General features: G+C 38.7%; 1 protein-coding gene across 1 annotated transcript in view; it reads left to right on the top strand.

Moving 5' to 3' along the window:
- EPHX4 (epoxide hydrolase 4) overlaps positions 1–16166 on the top strand; it is a 33882-nt gene that overhangs the window by 15439 nt on the left and 2277 nt on the right. The window contains exons 3-6 of the mRNA XM_070749033.1: positions 8487–8644; positions 11865–11993; positions 13758–13861; positions 15220–15368. Coding sequence (XP_070605134.1) covers positions 8487–8644; positions 11865–11993; positions 13758–13861; positions 15220–15368 — 540 coding nt within the window. The remainder of the gene's footprint in view (positions 1–8486; positions 8645–11864; positions 11994–13757; positions 13862–15219; positions 15369–16166) is intronic.

The following is a 16166-nucleotide window of genomic DNA, read 5'->3' as shown; positions in this document are numbered from 1 at the left end:
GGCATCCAAGCAAAATAATGTTCGCCATCACTGCCATAGTGTCTTCCTCCAAGCTGACCTGTTCCTTTGAACAGTACGGTGATACCTCGTCTTACAAACGCCTCATCATACAAACCTGGGGTTTAAGATTTTTTTGCCTCTTCTTACAAACTATTTTCACCTTACAAACCCACCACCGCGGCTGGGATGCCCCGTCTCCGGACTTCCGTTGCCAACGAAGCACCCGTTTTTGTGCTGCTGGGATTTCCCTGAGGCTCCCCTCCATGGGAAACCCCACCTCTGGACATCTGTGTTTTTGTGATGCTGCAGGGGAATCCCAGCAGGGAAATCCCAGCAGTGCAAAAACGGGCGCTTCACTGGCAATGGAAGTCCGGAGGTGGGGTTTCCCAGCGAGGGGAACCTCAGTGAAATTGCAGCATCACAAAAACACAGAGGTCCAGAGATGGGCTTTTGAGGACTTTGGTGTTTTTGCGATGCTACGATTTCACTGATGCTCCCTTCGCTGGGAAACCCCACCTACGGACTTCCATTGCCAGCGAAGCACTCGTTTTTGCGCTGCTGGGATGTCCCTGCAGCATCGCAAAAACATGGAAGTCCAGAGGTGAGGTTTCCCATGGAGGGGAGCCTCAGGGGCATCCCAGCAGCGCAAAAACAGGTGCTTCGGCTGGCAAAAGGGGTGAATTTTGGGCTTGCACGCATTAATCGCTTTTCCATTGATTCCTATGGGAAACATTTTTTTGTCTTACAAACTTTTCACCTTAAGAACCTCGTCCCAGAACCAATTAAGTTTGTAAGACAAGGTATCACTGTACTTCTTACTGTCTCTAGACATGTGTCTCAACCATTTAACTTCATTGTGAAAAAATTCTGCAGCTACCGCAAGAAAAATCGAAAGCAATTTCCAAGGCAGCTAAAACTGTAAGTTCTTCCTGGGCGTTCTGAAACCTCTTTTGGAGAATATGCGCAGTTGACGTAGGAGAAAATCTTATTAGAGTAGCTATCAGCTGCTTCAATCAGAATTTAAGAAAAATAAAACTCAGAGTCCAGGTTCAAAAGTGAATTTATCATAAATTCTGAACTGAAAGCATAAAGAACTGAAAGCATTCAGAACTGAAAGCAACGAAAGTGAAGCAAAGACTAAGGAAAAAGGCGCGATACATGCGTATATCAAAACCCCACTTGACCCCCCTTTGGAGATTGGCCAATCCCTAGTGTCCATAACCGTCAAGTGGACGCATCTTCAAAACCATGTCATATTGATGGATTGCAGCTCCTAATGGTCCCCTCCTGGTCACCTGGTTTCCAGGCAACCAAAACATATCCCACTCTGCATTAGGAAACAAAACTTCACAGGGCCTCCTGCACTCTTCTCCCCCCCCCCCTGAGCAAACCCCGCCCTCCCCATTTCTCATGACAACCGAAGGGTAGTAGGAATGTAGAACCGTAGCGAGGTTGACAGTAGCACTAATTGAGTTCTTGCATTAGGATCATCTAGCAGGGCCCTGAGTTAGAAGTGTGTTATTCAGTCCTAAGGAAGCAAGGATGGGGGGCGGATTCTACTCGGGTGCTTTTATTATGGAATATTCTTCCTGAAGAAATTCTCTTGGCAGCTATATTTAAATATTGCTTTACTGCTTTATACTTATATTTGCATTAGGATATGAATTTTTGATGAGACGAAAGCCAGCATGGGACTAGTTTAGATACATAAACAAATCAAAGAATAAAGGCAGGCTGAGAGACAGCTCTTGGCTCCGTTTCTCTGTATCTTGCTGTAAAGACTGTTACTCAGACCTCATGACTGTGCCTGTAGGAGAAAATCTCATTTTCTGGTGCTGTTCATATTTCATCCAGGCTGAGCGGTAAGTAGCTTACTGTATGGCATTTGTATTCCCAGCAGTGGTCATGTCACTGTGAAAACATATGGCTCCAGTATAAATGTGTATCCTGTATATCAAGAATCTGCACTAAAACTATATTGAGGATGATAATACGCTGATGTAGAAGATGCCAATATTGAGCAAGAGTTGATTTCCAGAAATAGCACCCTTGGGTATTCATGAAACAATTTCTCCTTGAGAAAGCAAAAGTATTTCTCAAAGATATTTCTAGAATATTGTTCTATTCACCATGGTAACCAAGGAAACAACACATTGGACAAACACTGTATATTATCTGTGTTCCCTCAAGTCTCCAATGTTTGGTAGAGTCTATCACCAAACAATAGATTCCAGTCACATTTTCAGAGTGGATCTACTGTTGTTGGAAATTTCCAGAAATCTCCAAATTCAGCAATCTAGTCACATTTTCCATTTGTGGGCTTGGAATTTCTTCAGCTGTTGTATGATGGAGTATAAAACATATCTGATGGCCTTACACCCCACACCTTGCCCAGTTAAGAGATTGTGATAGGAGATCCTGAATTTATCAACGAGATACATAAGAAATATTTATCTTGTTACAAAGAGATTTGCACAAAATATTATATATATTAAGTATCTACAGAGAAACACATGCTACTCAGTACTATCTCTAGGTTACAATATTCTATACATAAAAGTGAGCATAAAAGTATTTCTTATATCCTTAATATATAAAGCGCAACTTTTTTATTTGTGCTATTCCTATAGCCTTGTTCTATTGTGATCGTACTGCTAAACATGGGCAGCATAATTATTCATTAATGGTTAATAAATATTGCAAATAAATAATTAAGCAATGCAACTATCTTCTGTTTACGTAATTCATTTCTCAATAGATTCCCTATTTTGTAATACAGTCATACCTTGTCTTACGAACCTAATTGGTTCCAGGGGGAGGTTCGTAAGATGAAAGGTTCGTAAGATGAAACATTGTTTCCCATAGTAAACAATGTAAAGTCAATTAATCCGTGCAACCAAAAAAAAAAACCCGCAAAAAAAACGCTGCCGCCCGGCTGTCACCTTTTAAAACAGCCTGGGGGCTTCTCAGCGACCTCCCAAACGCCGAAGCCAAACCCGAACTTCCGGGTTCGGCGTTCGGGAGGCCGCCAAGAAGCCCCCAGGCTGTTTTAAAAGATGACAGCCGGGCGGCGGGGCTTCCCAGCAGTCTCCGAACGCCGAACGCGGAAGTTCGGGTTTGGCGTCGGCTTCGGGAAGCTGCTGGGAAGCCGCCCGGCTGTTTTAAAAGGTCACAGCCAGGCTGGGGGGCTTCCCAGCAACCTCCCGAACCCCGAACCCGGAAGTTCGGCAAAAGTTCGGGGTTCGGGAGGTTGCTGGGAAGCCCCCCAGCCCGGCTGTGACCTTTTAAAACAGCCGGGCGGCTTCCCAGCAGCTTCCCGAAGCCGAACGCCAAACCCGAACTTCCGCGTTCGGCGTTCGGAGACTGCTGGGAAGCCGCGCGGCTGTTTTAAAAGGTCGCAGCCGGGCTGGGGTCTTCCCAGCAACCTCCCGAACCGAACCCGGGGTTCAGAAAAAATTTGCCTCTTCTTACGAACTTTTTTCGAGTTACGAACCGGCGTTCGGGAGGCTGCTGGGAAGCCCCACCACCCGGCTGTCACCTTTTAAAACAGCCGGGGGGCTTCCCAGCAACCTCCCGAACGCCGGTTCGTAACTCGAAAAAAGTTCATAAGAAGAGGCAAAAATTTTCTGAACCCCGGGTTTGTATCACGAGTTGTTCGTAAGACGATGGGTTCGTATCTTGAGGTACCACTGTACCAAGTTTTTTCCCAAGTGTACAAATGGTAAAAGCACTCCAACAGTTTTGATCTTCATAGAATCGGAAGGGCACGGCAAATTGTGGCATTTAAATTCAGTCCAGCAATCAAATCAGCCTCCAACTGAACTCACACAGTAAAAAGTCCTTTTCTGGGTGACTGATTTCACTTTGACCGCTGAGACATTTTCCCCATAACATTCAATCAGAAATTTCTTTCATTGGAAAAAGGATGCCTGAAATCGACTGAATAATGTTAAATTATTATTATTATAATCTTAGAAAGTATACACTGCAGTTAATTCATTTCACATTTGATATGTTCCATTGATTGCAGTAACCTAATCTTATGTAGCTTCTCCAGTAATATCATACTACTAACCCAAGCATACAAAACATTTGCCAGACCAATACTTGAATACAGCTCATCTCTCTGGAACCATGACGCATTTTGGACATAAATACATTAGAAAGTGTCCAGAAATACTTTACTAGAAGAGCTCTTCTACTCGCACAAAATACTTTACGCAACCAGACTTGAAATTCTGGGTTTAGAAAGCCTAGAACTACATCACCTTCGACATGATCTAAGCATAGCTCATAAAATTGTCTGCTACAACGTCCTACCTGTCAATGACTACTTCAGCTTCAACCACAACAATACATAAGCACACAATAGATACAAACTCAAAGTGAAACACTCCAAACTTGACTGTAGAAAATATGACTTTAGCAACAGAGTGATTAGTGCCTGGAACTCATTACCTGACTGTGGTTTCTTCACCAAACCCCCAAAACTTTAGCCTTAGACTGTCCACTGTTGACCTCACCCGATTCCTAAGAGTTCAGTAAGCGATGTACATAAGCACACCAGCCTGCCTACCATCCCTATGTAATTCTTCCCTCTTATCAGTAACTATCGTATGTATATAAACAATGTTATATCTATGTATATTATAAGTATGTTCTTGACAAATAAATAAATAATAAAATAAAAAAAGTATGTGAACATGTTACTATTTTGTTTTCCTCCTGATAAAAATACTTTTTTGTTCTTCTCGAGACCTAATATTTCTAAAATGCCAGAGATCTAATATTTCTGGCGTAGATATTTGCTTTCTGGGCATTGTTGTTGTTTTAAAGGAAGAAAGATAAGAAAAACAGCTACCTTTGCTTCTTACTGCTGTCCCTCTTTCAAGATCCCCAGGGCTACTGAAAGCCATTAGTACCTCAGCACTTAGCCATCTGGATGGCTATATTTATTTTCAGAGAGTTCATGAGAGTAGTTTGGGAACAGAGAACTATTAGTTCAGAAAGAATCTCCTTCAAAAGGAATTACAGTCCTAGATGAATAGATCTCCCTTAATTATATCTACAGTGATCTCTCGTTTTTCGTGGGGGATGCGTTCCAAGACCACCTGTGAAAAGCGGATTTCCGTGAAGTAGAGGAAAGATACTTTTTGATGTATTTAACGAGTATTTGGACTTTTAAAACCCACCCTTTGCATTAAACAGTCATTTTATAATGTTTCTCAGCTGGAACTACATGTGATATCCTACCAGTTTCTTTAATAGAGTACAGTAGTACTGTAGAAGAATTTTATGAATTTTTAATGGATTTAAAATTTTCAATGGATTTAATGGAAGCCCCCTTTCAAAACCCGTGAAGTAGCAAATCCGCAAAAGATGAACCACGAAGTAGCGAGGGATTACTGTAATTGTATAGGGTTCAATGGGAGTGAAAGTAACCTAGAACTAAGGAGAAATGACAGGGAGAACAATTAATCAATGGAACCATTTGCCTTCAGAAGTTGCAAATGCTCCAACACTGGAAGTTTTAGAGAAGAAATTGGACAAATTGTCTGAAGTGGTACAGGGTGGTGATGACGACCCTATAGCACGCATGCCAGAGGTGACCCGCAAAGACCTCTCTGCTTACACGTGTGCTGTTGCCCCAGGTCAGATTTTCATGGTCAGATCTCTTATTTCTCTCCAAATGATGAAACAGAAGCTCACAAAAGAAAAAGATCTTACCTCTTGCCGCGCTGTTGGTGTTGGGTTGCCCCACCTCCTGCCAGCCAGCTGGTCTTCAGGTCCTGCTGAGCATGTGCATATGCTCATGTTTATATATGCACATGCACCTTTAAGTTTGGGGATGCGTGCATGTGCATTTTGGGCACTTGGTGTCTAAAAGGTTTGCTATCATAGAAACATAGAAACAGAAAAATGGAAGTTTGACGGCAGAAAAAGACCTCATGGTCCATCTAGTCTGCCCTTATACTATTTCCTGTATTTTATCTTAGGATGGATATATGTTTAACCCAGGCATGTTGAAATTCAGTCACTGTGGATTTACCAATCATGTCTGCTGGAAGTTTGTTCCAAGCATCTACTATTTCAGTAAAATAATATTTTATCACGTTGCTTCTGATCTTTCCCCCAGTTTACTATCACTGGTATAGGGTTTTCTGCCTAAGCAGAGGGCTGGATTAGTAGTCCCTTACAGCTTTGTTACAGATAGTCCATGACTTTAAATTGTTGTGTGCTAACAAAATTTATGTTGCTAAGTGAGAAATTTGTTAAGTGTGTTTTGCTCCAGTTTACAGGTTTCTTGCCGCATTTGTTAAGTGAATCACTGCAATTGTTAAATTAGTAACACTGCTGAAAAGTGAATCTGACTTTCTCATTGACTTTGCTCATCAGAAGGTCACAAAAGGCGATCACATGACTCTGGGACACTGCAACCGTCATAAATTACTTACAAAACATTTGTCATAAAGCTTACAAAACATTTGTCAGACCAATTCTTGAATACAGCTCACCTGTATGGATCCTGCATTGCATATCAGACATTAATACAATTGAGAGTGTCCAGGAATATTTCACAAGAGTCCTTTACTCCACCTCCCGTAACAAAATACTTGACTCCACCAGACTTGATATTCTGAAATTAGATAATTTACGACTACGTTGTCTCCGAACTGATCTAACCATAGTTCACAAAATCATATACCAACATGTCCTTCCTGTTAATGACTACTCCACTTTCAACCACAACAACACACGAGCATGTAATAGATTCAAACTAAATTTAAATCACTCCAAACTAGACTGCAGAAAATACAACCTCAGCAATAGAGTGGTCAACGCCTGGAATTCACTGCCTGACTCTGTTGTATCTTCCCCCAACCCCAACATCTTCAACCTTAGATTGTCTACAGTTGACCTCTCCCCTTTTCTAAGAGGTTTGTAAGGAGTGTGCATAAGCACAGCATTGTGCCTACCTCCCTGTCCTATTATCCTATTGTCTTTTTTATCATTACTTTCTATATTATATTTGTTTATATAAACTATTATACTATACTTAATTGACATAAATAAATATATAAATATAAATGGTCATAAGTGCCAAAAATGATCACATGTCATTCTTTTCAGTGTAACTTTGAATGATCACTAAACAAACTTGTAAGTCAAGGATTACTTGTATTCTGTTCTATTCTGATTGGAAAATGAACAATCATACCTGAGTCCCATTGAAGACCATTGTAGTATTAAATCTGCATGAATGAAATAATGTTCATTTGATGATAAAATACTGTATCATTGCAATATTTATTTTTTTCTCGGGAATATATTAGAAGCACATCTGCAGTTAGTGTTAAATCAACCAACCCTGCTAAAATAACCAAGCCCTGTGAAAGCTGCTTTGATCCACTTAAAAGTTCTCTTTTTGGGGGTTGCCAAATTGGTTTCAGCTTGCTTCTCTCTGGTGTTCCAATTTGTAATATGTATGCATTGAAAACTAGAAAGAGATGTGTAGGTATTAGTTTAATAGATTCATGCTGTGTATAATCAGGTCATGGTGATTTATTCAACAAGACATAATTTTTAAAACTTTGGTTTCGTTTACGTAGGAAATGAACCTTGATTTCATCGCATTCAGCTAAACTTTGATGGTGATGATCAGGGGTCGGTTCTACTTACCCTCCTCACCAGTTCGCATCGCGACAGAAGTCCCATTTTTGCATGCATGCGTCACTTCCCAGAAATGACCTTCTGCGCATGCACAGTGCTATAAAAAAAAAAGCTTCTGCACATGCACAGAAATAAAAAACAAGATGGCGTCTCTGTAGGCACTGAGAAGAGAACCAGCGCAGGGGCATGGCAGGCCTGGGTCGCTGCCGGTTCCAGCAACCCAGGCCACCAAGTTACTACCGGTTCTATAAAACCAAACCAGGAGGAACCCACCTCCAGTGACAATTATTACAAGAAAGTTTCAGGTTTTCGGAGAAGGGTGGCATACAAATCTAATTAATAATAATAATAATAATAATAATAATAATAATAATAATAATAATAAATAATAATTCAGGTCTTTACAGTTTTGTTCTGTTCTGATTTACCAGCGGACATGCGTGTTGGAATGAGATTTGGCTTCGGCGCATGCGCAGGTAGCAAACTTGCAAGAAGATGCATGGGGGTATAAGATTTCGGTAATTTATTTTGCTTCCGCACATGCGCAGAAGAAAAAAACCCACTGAAAATCACTGAAATCTCACGCGCATATATATACTCTTGCAAGATTTCGCTTCCTGCACTTGCGCAGATGCCAAATCTTGCTCTGACACGCCCACTCGCCCGCTGATCACTCGGAGCTACGCACACAATCAGTGCAAAATGTTCTTATTGTCTTCAGTTTGATGGTTTCATTTTGTGCTTCCTGTATGAATTGCTTTTGCAAAGGAAGTCAGAACGGTTTATGAAAGCAAAACCTCCTTCTTCTTTACCAGGTACTCTTGGCGACATCAAATGCGTGAATTTAAGAGTGAATATCGAGTTGTGGCCTTGGATTTGAGAGGTTATGGAGAAACAGATGCTCCCACCCATCGAGAGAATTACAAGCTGGATTGTCTGATTACAGATATAAAGGATATCTTGGAGTCTCTTGGTGTGTGAATGGCAGCCCTGCTGCCCAATTTATAATAACCCTGGAAAAGGGACTAGCTAGATGATAATATATTTCCTTTAACAAAGTCCTTTTTGAGGTGATTGTTGATGTGTATGTACATAGCCTGTATTCTTTTCGCACTGTAAATTTAGTTCTTACAATTTATTGTTTCTTTTTTAAATTGATTTTTATTGATTATATAAATTTAAAAAACACAAGATAAACAGAACGTACATAACAAGAAAGAGAGGAATAAAGGAGAAAGAAAAACACAGACACACAAAATATTAAATGGACATTTCCTTAATGTGAATTGTACATGGTACACATCATAAAAGAGAAAAAATAATCTTATGACTATAAGAGATTGTTTTTACGGTACATCGGGTTTGTTTATAGTAACTTATCACTAAGTACATAATATATGTATGGATATATATAAATGTGGATTAAATTTGTTGTTTCTTTTTAAAAAAATCTTGGAGAATTTTACCTGTTTAATTGATTTTGTATATCTAGAGCTCAGATGCCAATGCTTAAATGGGTGCAGAATGGTCTTTCCATAGAATAAAGCTCCAGAGTTTAAACCACCGCACTGTGAATTGGATAATTGTGATGTAGACTGAAGGGAAGATAGACAATTTTATTTTCCTTGCAATTTGCTATCTTCTTGAAAATAAGCTGTAGCAATTTGGGCTGAGGGGAAAAAGCCAAATATCACCTCGTTACCTCTTCCCACCATAGGGAAGTTCTGCTAGATTCTATTTTTCTCTCCAAAGGATAAAGTCTCTCTCCTCCCCTGTGTAAAAGGTTATTTGATGCAAATTAATCTCTTGTTAGCTAAAAACAAAACAAAAAGATTCTGAATGTTTTTGCTAATTGGAATGCAAATTAGAGGAAATACCTATAACACAGTAATTATATTTATTTATGGTCAGAATCTCATTTAACGAAGCCTCAAACTTTAGGATAATATTCTCATGGGGCACATTCATAGATTTAGTAAATTATAAGTTCAGTGTGATATAATTGGTTTTGTGTACTAGCTACATGGCTGTCAAACTAACAACAACTGTTCCATTCACACAGAAACAATGTAAACTGTTTCTCCAAGATCTATAATTAAATGTTCAGTCGGTGCACAAAAGTATATCCACCATGTTATTTTCTTTCACAATAAAGCATAGTAGAAAAAATAAAAAGCATGAGACGTCGATGTTAGGAGGGCAGGAGATAATAGAAAACATAAGGAAACCAACAAAGGATAAAACTAAAGGTTTATTCTCGTGTACTATTTAACCATGGTTCTTTTTAAAAGTCAAGATTTGCATGATCACCTTTGATTTATTCCTTGCCTACCAGCTTAAATAGATATATAGCTGTCCTGGATTTAAAGTAGCGTTTTCCATTCTTATGCTACATATTATGCAATTTACATATCTACAATGTTTCATTGGTGATGTTGCTGATAGGATTTTTCCAGGATCTAATGATCATCTGAGGTTTAGGGACTTTTGCTGCCCATCACCTACTTTGGTCAGTTGAAATTTCCATGTAATATATTTTAGTAAGATAATAAGGTATATATTAGTACATTTATATGTGTTGCTAATATGTATTAGCTGCACATATAAAATTTAATTTTAATTTTAAGAAAAGTAGTTTTGACATATTTTGGCCAAGTCCAAACTCCAGCTTGACCAAGTATGCTCATGCTATTTTATTCAAGTGAGTAATCTTAGTTTAAAGACTATCACTGACAGGGTGTCAAACTCAATTTCATTGAGGGTGGCATCAGGACCGTGGTTGACCTCTGGGAGCTGTGCAGGCATGGCTGACTGGGTAGGTATAGCCAACTGGGTGGGTGTGGCCAACTTGATACCATTCATGGCATGGTCAACTGGGTGAGTATGGCCAACTTGGTGGGTGTAACCAGCTTGACACCATTCACTGAGCATGGTCAATTGGACGGACGTGGCCAACTTGATATCACACCCCAAATTGCTGGCATATTTCCTCTGCATTGGGTAGACTGGTTGAAGCCATGCTGGCCCAATGTTTACTCTTCACATTGGGTAGGCTAGGTCAAAGTAACATGAGTCAGCCCCTTACATTTTCCAAGACATCCCCCTGGGCCAGATCTGACCACATTGCAGGCTGGATCCAGCCTGTGGGTCATCTGTTTGACAACCCTGATCTATGAAGTCAACATGTTAAAAATAGAATGACATACACAGAACATTTTATCAAGATAAGCATAGTTCAAGGCACATATTTTATGCCTAAATAATTCCTAATATCTTTAACTATTAAGTCACCAGATATGAAATCATGGGAGATAATAATTTTGAAGACTTTTTAAATAAACAATGATTCATAAACTACTAAAATATATTCATTTTAAAAAGATGCAGTTAAATCTTGACACAAACATATCACATCTATACCAACAGCCCCATGAAATAAATAGCTTTGAATAACTTAGATTTAATCAAAGAAGGGTATTTTCTTCTTTTTTTAATCACATGGAAGACTGAAACAATATAATGCAAGAGCGTTAGAGGCAAATAAGAAATGAATGATGGCACATACACTTTTAATGTACTACTACTGCAGCCTGAAAGAGTTATCATGTGTTATTTCTTCAATTAATATCATTTATGATCCTATAAATTTAGACAAAATATAATTGCCCAAGCAATATAACATGCTCCAAAGTGTCATTGGATTTGTATTGTTTAAGCAATATTCAAAGGATGATCTCAAACATTTTTCTGACTAAATCATCTAATTATGTTCATGACTGAATTAGATCATCATAAATCAATGGGTTATACCTGATATTATAAGAATAAATACTAATTACTATTCATACAGTCTTTTCTACTTAGTTTTTTGTAAATCATTTTTAAAGCCAGCTGGTAAAGTAGAATTATAAATATTCTCAGGTTACAAAGGGTGAAAGTAGAAATTTAAGGCACATTAGAAAACATACTGAAACTTCCCACCTTGTTCTTGCTAGGTTGTTAGCTATGATTCTTGAAAAGTTTATTAATAGATCACCTACATCTGGTGGTGTAAATCATTTGCCAAAGGGGAAAAATGTGAGATATTGTTTGCAAGTATACTGCAAAATCCACTGTCATTTCCTTTTATGTGATAATTTATTTGCGTGGAACTGTTGATAAACATCTGTCAAAAATCTATTTTTAAACAACAGGATACAGCAAGTGTGTGCTGATTGGTCACGACTGGGGTGGAATGATTGCTTGGCTAGTTGCTATTTGTTATCCAGAAATGGTGACAAAGCTTATTGTTGTGAATTTTCCACATCCCTCCGTTTTTACAGGTAAGTTAAAATAAAAGCTGCAGCATTAAGAAATGCCGTGCAATTCTGTTAAAAAAATAGCAACTTGTATCTGGCCATCCCATCATCATCATTTATATATGTTCTACATTTACTTCAAGTAGCTTAAATTAGAGAGCTGATCACCAATGAAAAGTTATGTGGTAATTTGAAATTGCATCTGCCTGGCCCTAATGTAACCATCATAAATAGAACATTGTTTAGTTTAGCAGACTGAAGTAAAATAAATAGAAATGAAATATAGAGGATGCATACATATTGCTTTATCCCACAATTGCTTGAATGTGTTCAAAAACTGACAATTTCCCATCAGGGACTTGGCACATCTGGGGAAGACATCTTTCATATATTTATATTCACACATCCCTCCTCCAAACAAAGACCTTGTTTGCCTGGAAAAATTACAGAACTATAGAGTACTTTGGTTTCTTCAACTTATGTTTTTCCTGATTAGTAGTTGTGTATTCTGTATTTGTACGTATGTATAAATGTTCGGCTATGTGGGAGGAGGGATGTGTGAATATAAATGTATGAAAGATGTCTTCCCCAGATGTGCCAAGTCTGTACTTCCCTAGTGGGAAATTTGGGGAATTGTCCTCCAAACACATCTGGAAGGCACCAGATCAGGGAAATTGTTTTAAGACCTGTGAATCCTATTACCAACTTCAGGTTCTCCCAGATCTCATAGTTGTTGTTCTAATCTAGAGGAAAAAAGAAGGCAGTACTATTGAAAATAAGTAAATGTAGGACTGTGTATAATATAAAAATATTCATAGATAGACAGACAGTTTAAAAGACAGTAACTCTTTACATGTCTTCTTTTTTTTTACTTTTCTGCTGCTTCTATCAGTTTGATGTTATAATCTATGTTTTCTAACCTTGATGCCTGTCAAATAGTTTTCAGCTCCAGAATTTTTAGTAATGGCGACACTGACTGGAAAATTCTTGCATCAAAGCTCATGGATCTGAAAGGGTCTCCCAGAGAAATCTGGTTTAAATTGGGGACCTATTAGTCCATGGCTATAGAACTTAGTCCCTGAGGGATGTGGCATGGCACACCCATCCCTATCTCTCGAACAGCCAATTTTTTCCAAATGTAATTGCAATCCCTTATTTCTTCCAACCCCGGATAATGTTGAAAACAAATTATTTGAAAGACAATCTGTCCATCTATCCATCAGCAGTATAACTTTGAAAACAGAATAGAACAGGATCAAATTTGTTATAATGCATAAAGTCTACAAAAGAAACATTGAATGCAAAACTGGACCATATACTATTTAGGAATATAGGGTAAAATATTCCAGGGGGAAAAAGCCAATACTTCCCTATGGAATATGTATTTGAGCAGCAGTTGAGAATATCTAAATATGATTATTTAACTATTATTTACCCAGATTAAGAATTTATATTTTTCTCTCAACCCTTTTTTGATTCTTCCTATTTCCTCATCACCTCTATCTTCATTATCAGTTCCTTTAAAAAAGCCCAGCACAGGATCTGAATGTGTTAAATTAAAACACACATATTTTAGCTCTTTTTGCTTCTCTATGAAAGGTATATGACTAAGAATTGAGTAATCATAATAATAATATGCACTGAATATAATTTGTTGGTATACCTTCATAAATTTATATAAAATTGAGCTACTCACATTAAAAATACCATATTTCAAAAGATTAGTATAATGGAACATAATTCAAAGACAATAGTTTCTCATTTTTAACTCATGGTTTTCTTTTTAAGAATACATTGTGCGAAATCCATCACAGATGATTAAATCTGCCAACTACTATTTCTTCCAAATGCCATGGTTTCCGGAACTTATATTTTCAATAAATGATTTTAAAGTGAGTATTATTCATTTATTTATTCAATTTTTATGCCGCCCTTCTCCTTAGACTCAGGGCGGCTTACAACATGTTAGCAATAGCACTTTTTAACAGAACCAGCATATTGCCCCCACAATCCGGGTCCTCATTTTACTCACCTCAGAAGGATAGAAGGCTGAGTCAACCTTGAGCCAGTGATGAGATTTGAACCGCTGACCTTCAGATCCACAGTCAGCTTCAGTGGCCTGCAGTACAGCACTCTACCTGCTGCGCCACCCCAGCTCTTATATATTTAGAGAATGAGTGACTTTCCATGTTCCCGTGCCCTACTGATAGAAAAGCATGCATATTTGAAAAGTGTGCTTTTAATATTTAACAGTCATTAAAATATTGGAGTTAAAATTCATACCTTAAATATTTGTTTTGTAATGTGGGTATAGTAATACTTCATATACACAAAGATGAATTTGCTGTTCTTTTATTTAAGAATAAATTTGACTAAATAAGTAACTCAGAAGTCCATATTTTGTCCTCTGAATTACTACAGCATGTTTTACATAAGTCTTTGCTTGAAGGGGCAAAGGAATGCTGCAAGCAGATGAGCCACAATGTAGACAGGCAAAAAATCTACAGTTTCTGATTTCTTGCTGCTTTCCCCATTGACATTGTTGTGGGAAGCCAGCAAGGAACATCAGAAATTATGATTATTTGGCCACAGCTTACTGTGAACATATAACTGTGAGATGCTGCGACAGTCAGAATTCCAAAAACTATTCTTAAATCCCCCTTGTTCAGTTCCTGAATCAGTGGTCATGACTCGAGGACCATCTGCACTTACAACAGTTTTAATGTGAAACTTTAGTAACTATCAACAAAGCTTGTAATTCTAGTACTGACTGAGAAAATCCTGACAATTTCCTCTGGAGCTGGAGGTTGTTTCCCAGTGGCGTGGATTCTTGCTTTGTCTGGTTCCTCCTCATCTGTCCTTCTTGCTGGATCTGAGAGATTATTTTGCCTTTTTTCTTTGCAACAAAACAAATGCAATGAGATTAGGATTGAGGGGGCAAAAAATATTGACATTCCCTCTTTGACTAATTGGCGAGAGAGCTCCTGAACTACCATAGATTCCACAGCAATCAAGATTCCTGTGGGCAACACAAGTGCACTTTGGAGGGTTTGGGTTGAAACCAGCTGCTGCATGGAAATGTCCTTTTTTTTTTTCAAAGTCAATATATTTCTGCAAATTTTAAAAGTCTGTCGAATGTGCCGATGTATTTTCCTTGTGGGATTTCACTTGGAATGCATTACACTCAACCCTTAATCCTTTGGGGCAGCTTTTAAAAACTTTTTATTTATATGCTTATGTATTGATGCAGGTGTTGAAAAATATCTTTACCAGCCACTCTAGTAGAATTGGAAAGAAAAGCTGTGGGTTGACAACAGAAGACATTGAAGCTTATCTTTATGTATTTTCCCAACCAGGAGCACTAACTGGTCCGATTAATCACTATCGAAATCTTTTCAGGTCAGTTCCTCTTCCCGCCTTAAGCAAATAGATCTGTCTTATTTTTCATCATACATTGTTGCCTTCAAGACATAGTAATATAAGTAAGAGGCATAATCAAGCTCTATGGGCTGTAAATACAGCATGCCGTCTTACAGCAGTCAAGTCAATGCATGTGGGTTCAAGTTTTAACTAAGCATGAAAAAAGGGTTTTTTAAAGAGGCAACTGGACTTCCTTGTTTTTCTTTGAGGACATTTCACTTCTCATCCAAGGAGCTTTTTTAAGTTCTGGAAGCTTCTTGGATGAGAAGCAAAACATCTTCAAAGAAAAACCAGAAAGTCCATTTTCCCCTTGAAAAAACATCTTTGGGAAAACCATGACCTGGATGACTGAGAAACTCCATAGACAGATAGTCCCTTCTATTGTCAGTTCTGAGCATTCAATTATTTATGGTATATACTTTCATAGCCTAACATTGACATTGTTATGCATTAAGGCAGGGGTGTCAAACTCAAGGGCCAGAGGCCGGATCTGGCCTATGGGGTACATAGATCTAGCCTACAGGGCCACCCAGGACTGCCCATGGTGCTTTGGCCAGTGAAGATGGGCTACTGAGCTCTGCTTTTGGCTGCCACAGCTTCCTGCAACACTTGTCAGCAAAAATGGAGCCCCGTTTTCATTAGCAAAGGGTTGTAGGAGGCTGTGGCAGCCAAAAACAGAGCTCGGTAGCCTGTTTTCCCTGGTAGAGCGCTCAGGCCATCACAGCGCCCCTGACACGAGTGATGTGGAGCTGGCCATGCCCACCCTGGCATCCTGGA

Source organism: Erythrolamprus reginae, chromosome 3 (assembly GCF_031021105.1).
Source record: "Erythrolamprus reginae isolate rEryReg1 chromosome 3, rEryReg1.hap1, whole genome shotgun sequence".
Lineage (NCBI taxonomy): Eukaryota > Metazoa > Chordata > Lepidosauria > Squamata > Dipsadidae > Erythrolamprus > Erythrolamprus reginae.
The sequence above is the reverse complement of the archived record's forward strand: the minus strand, read 5'-3'. Positions and strand labels throughout refer to the sequence as shown.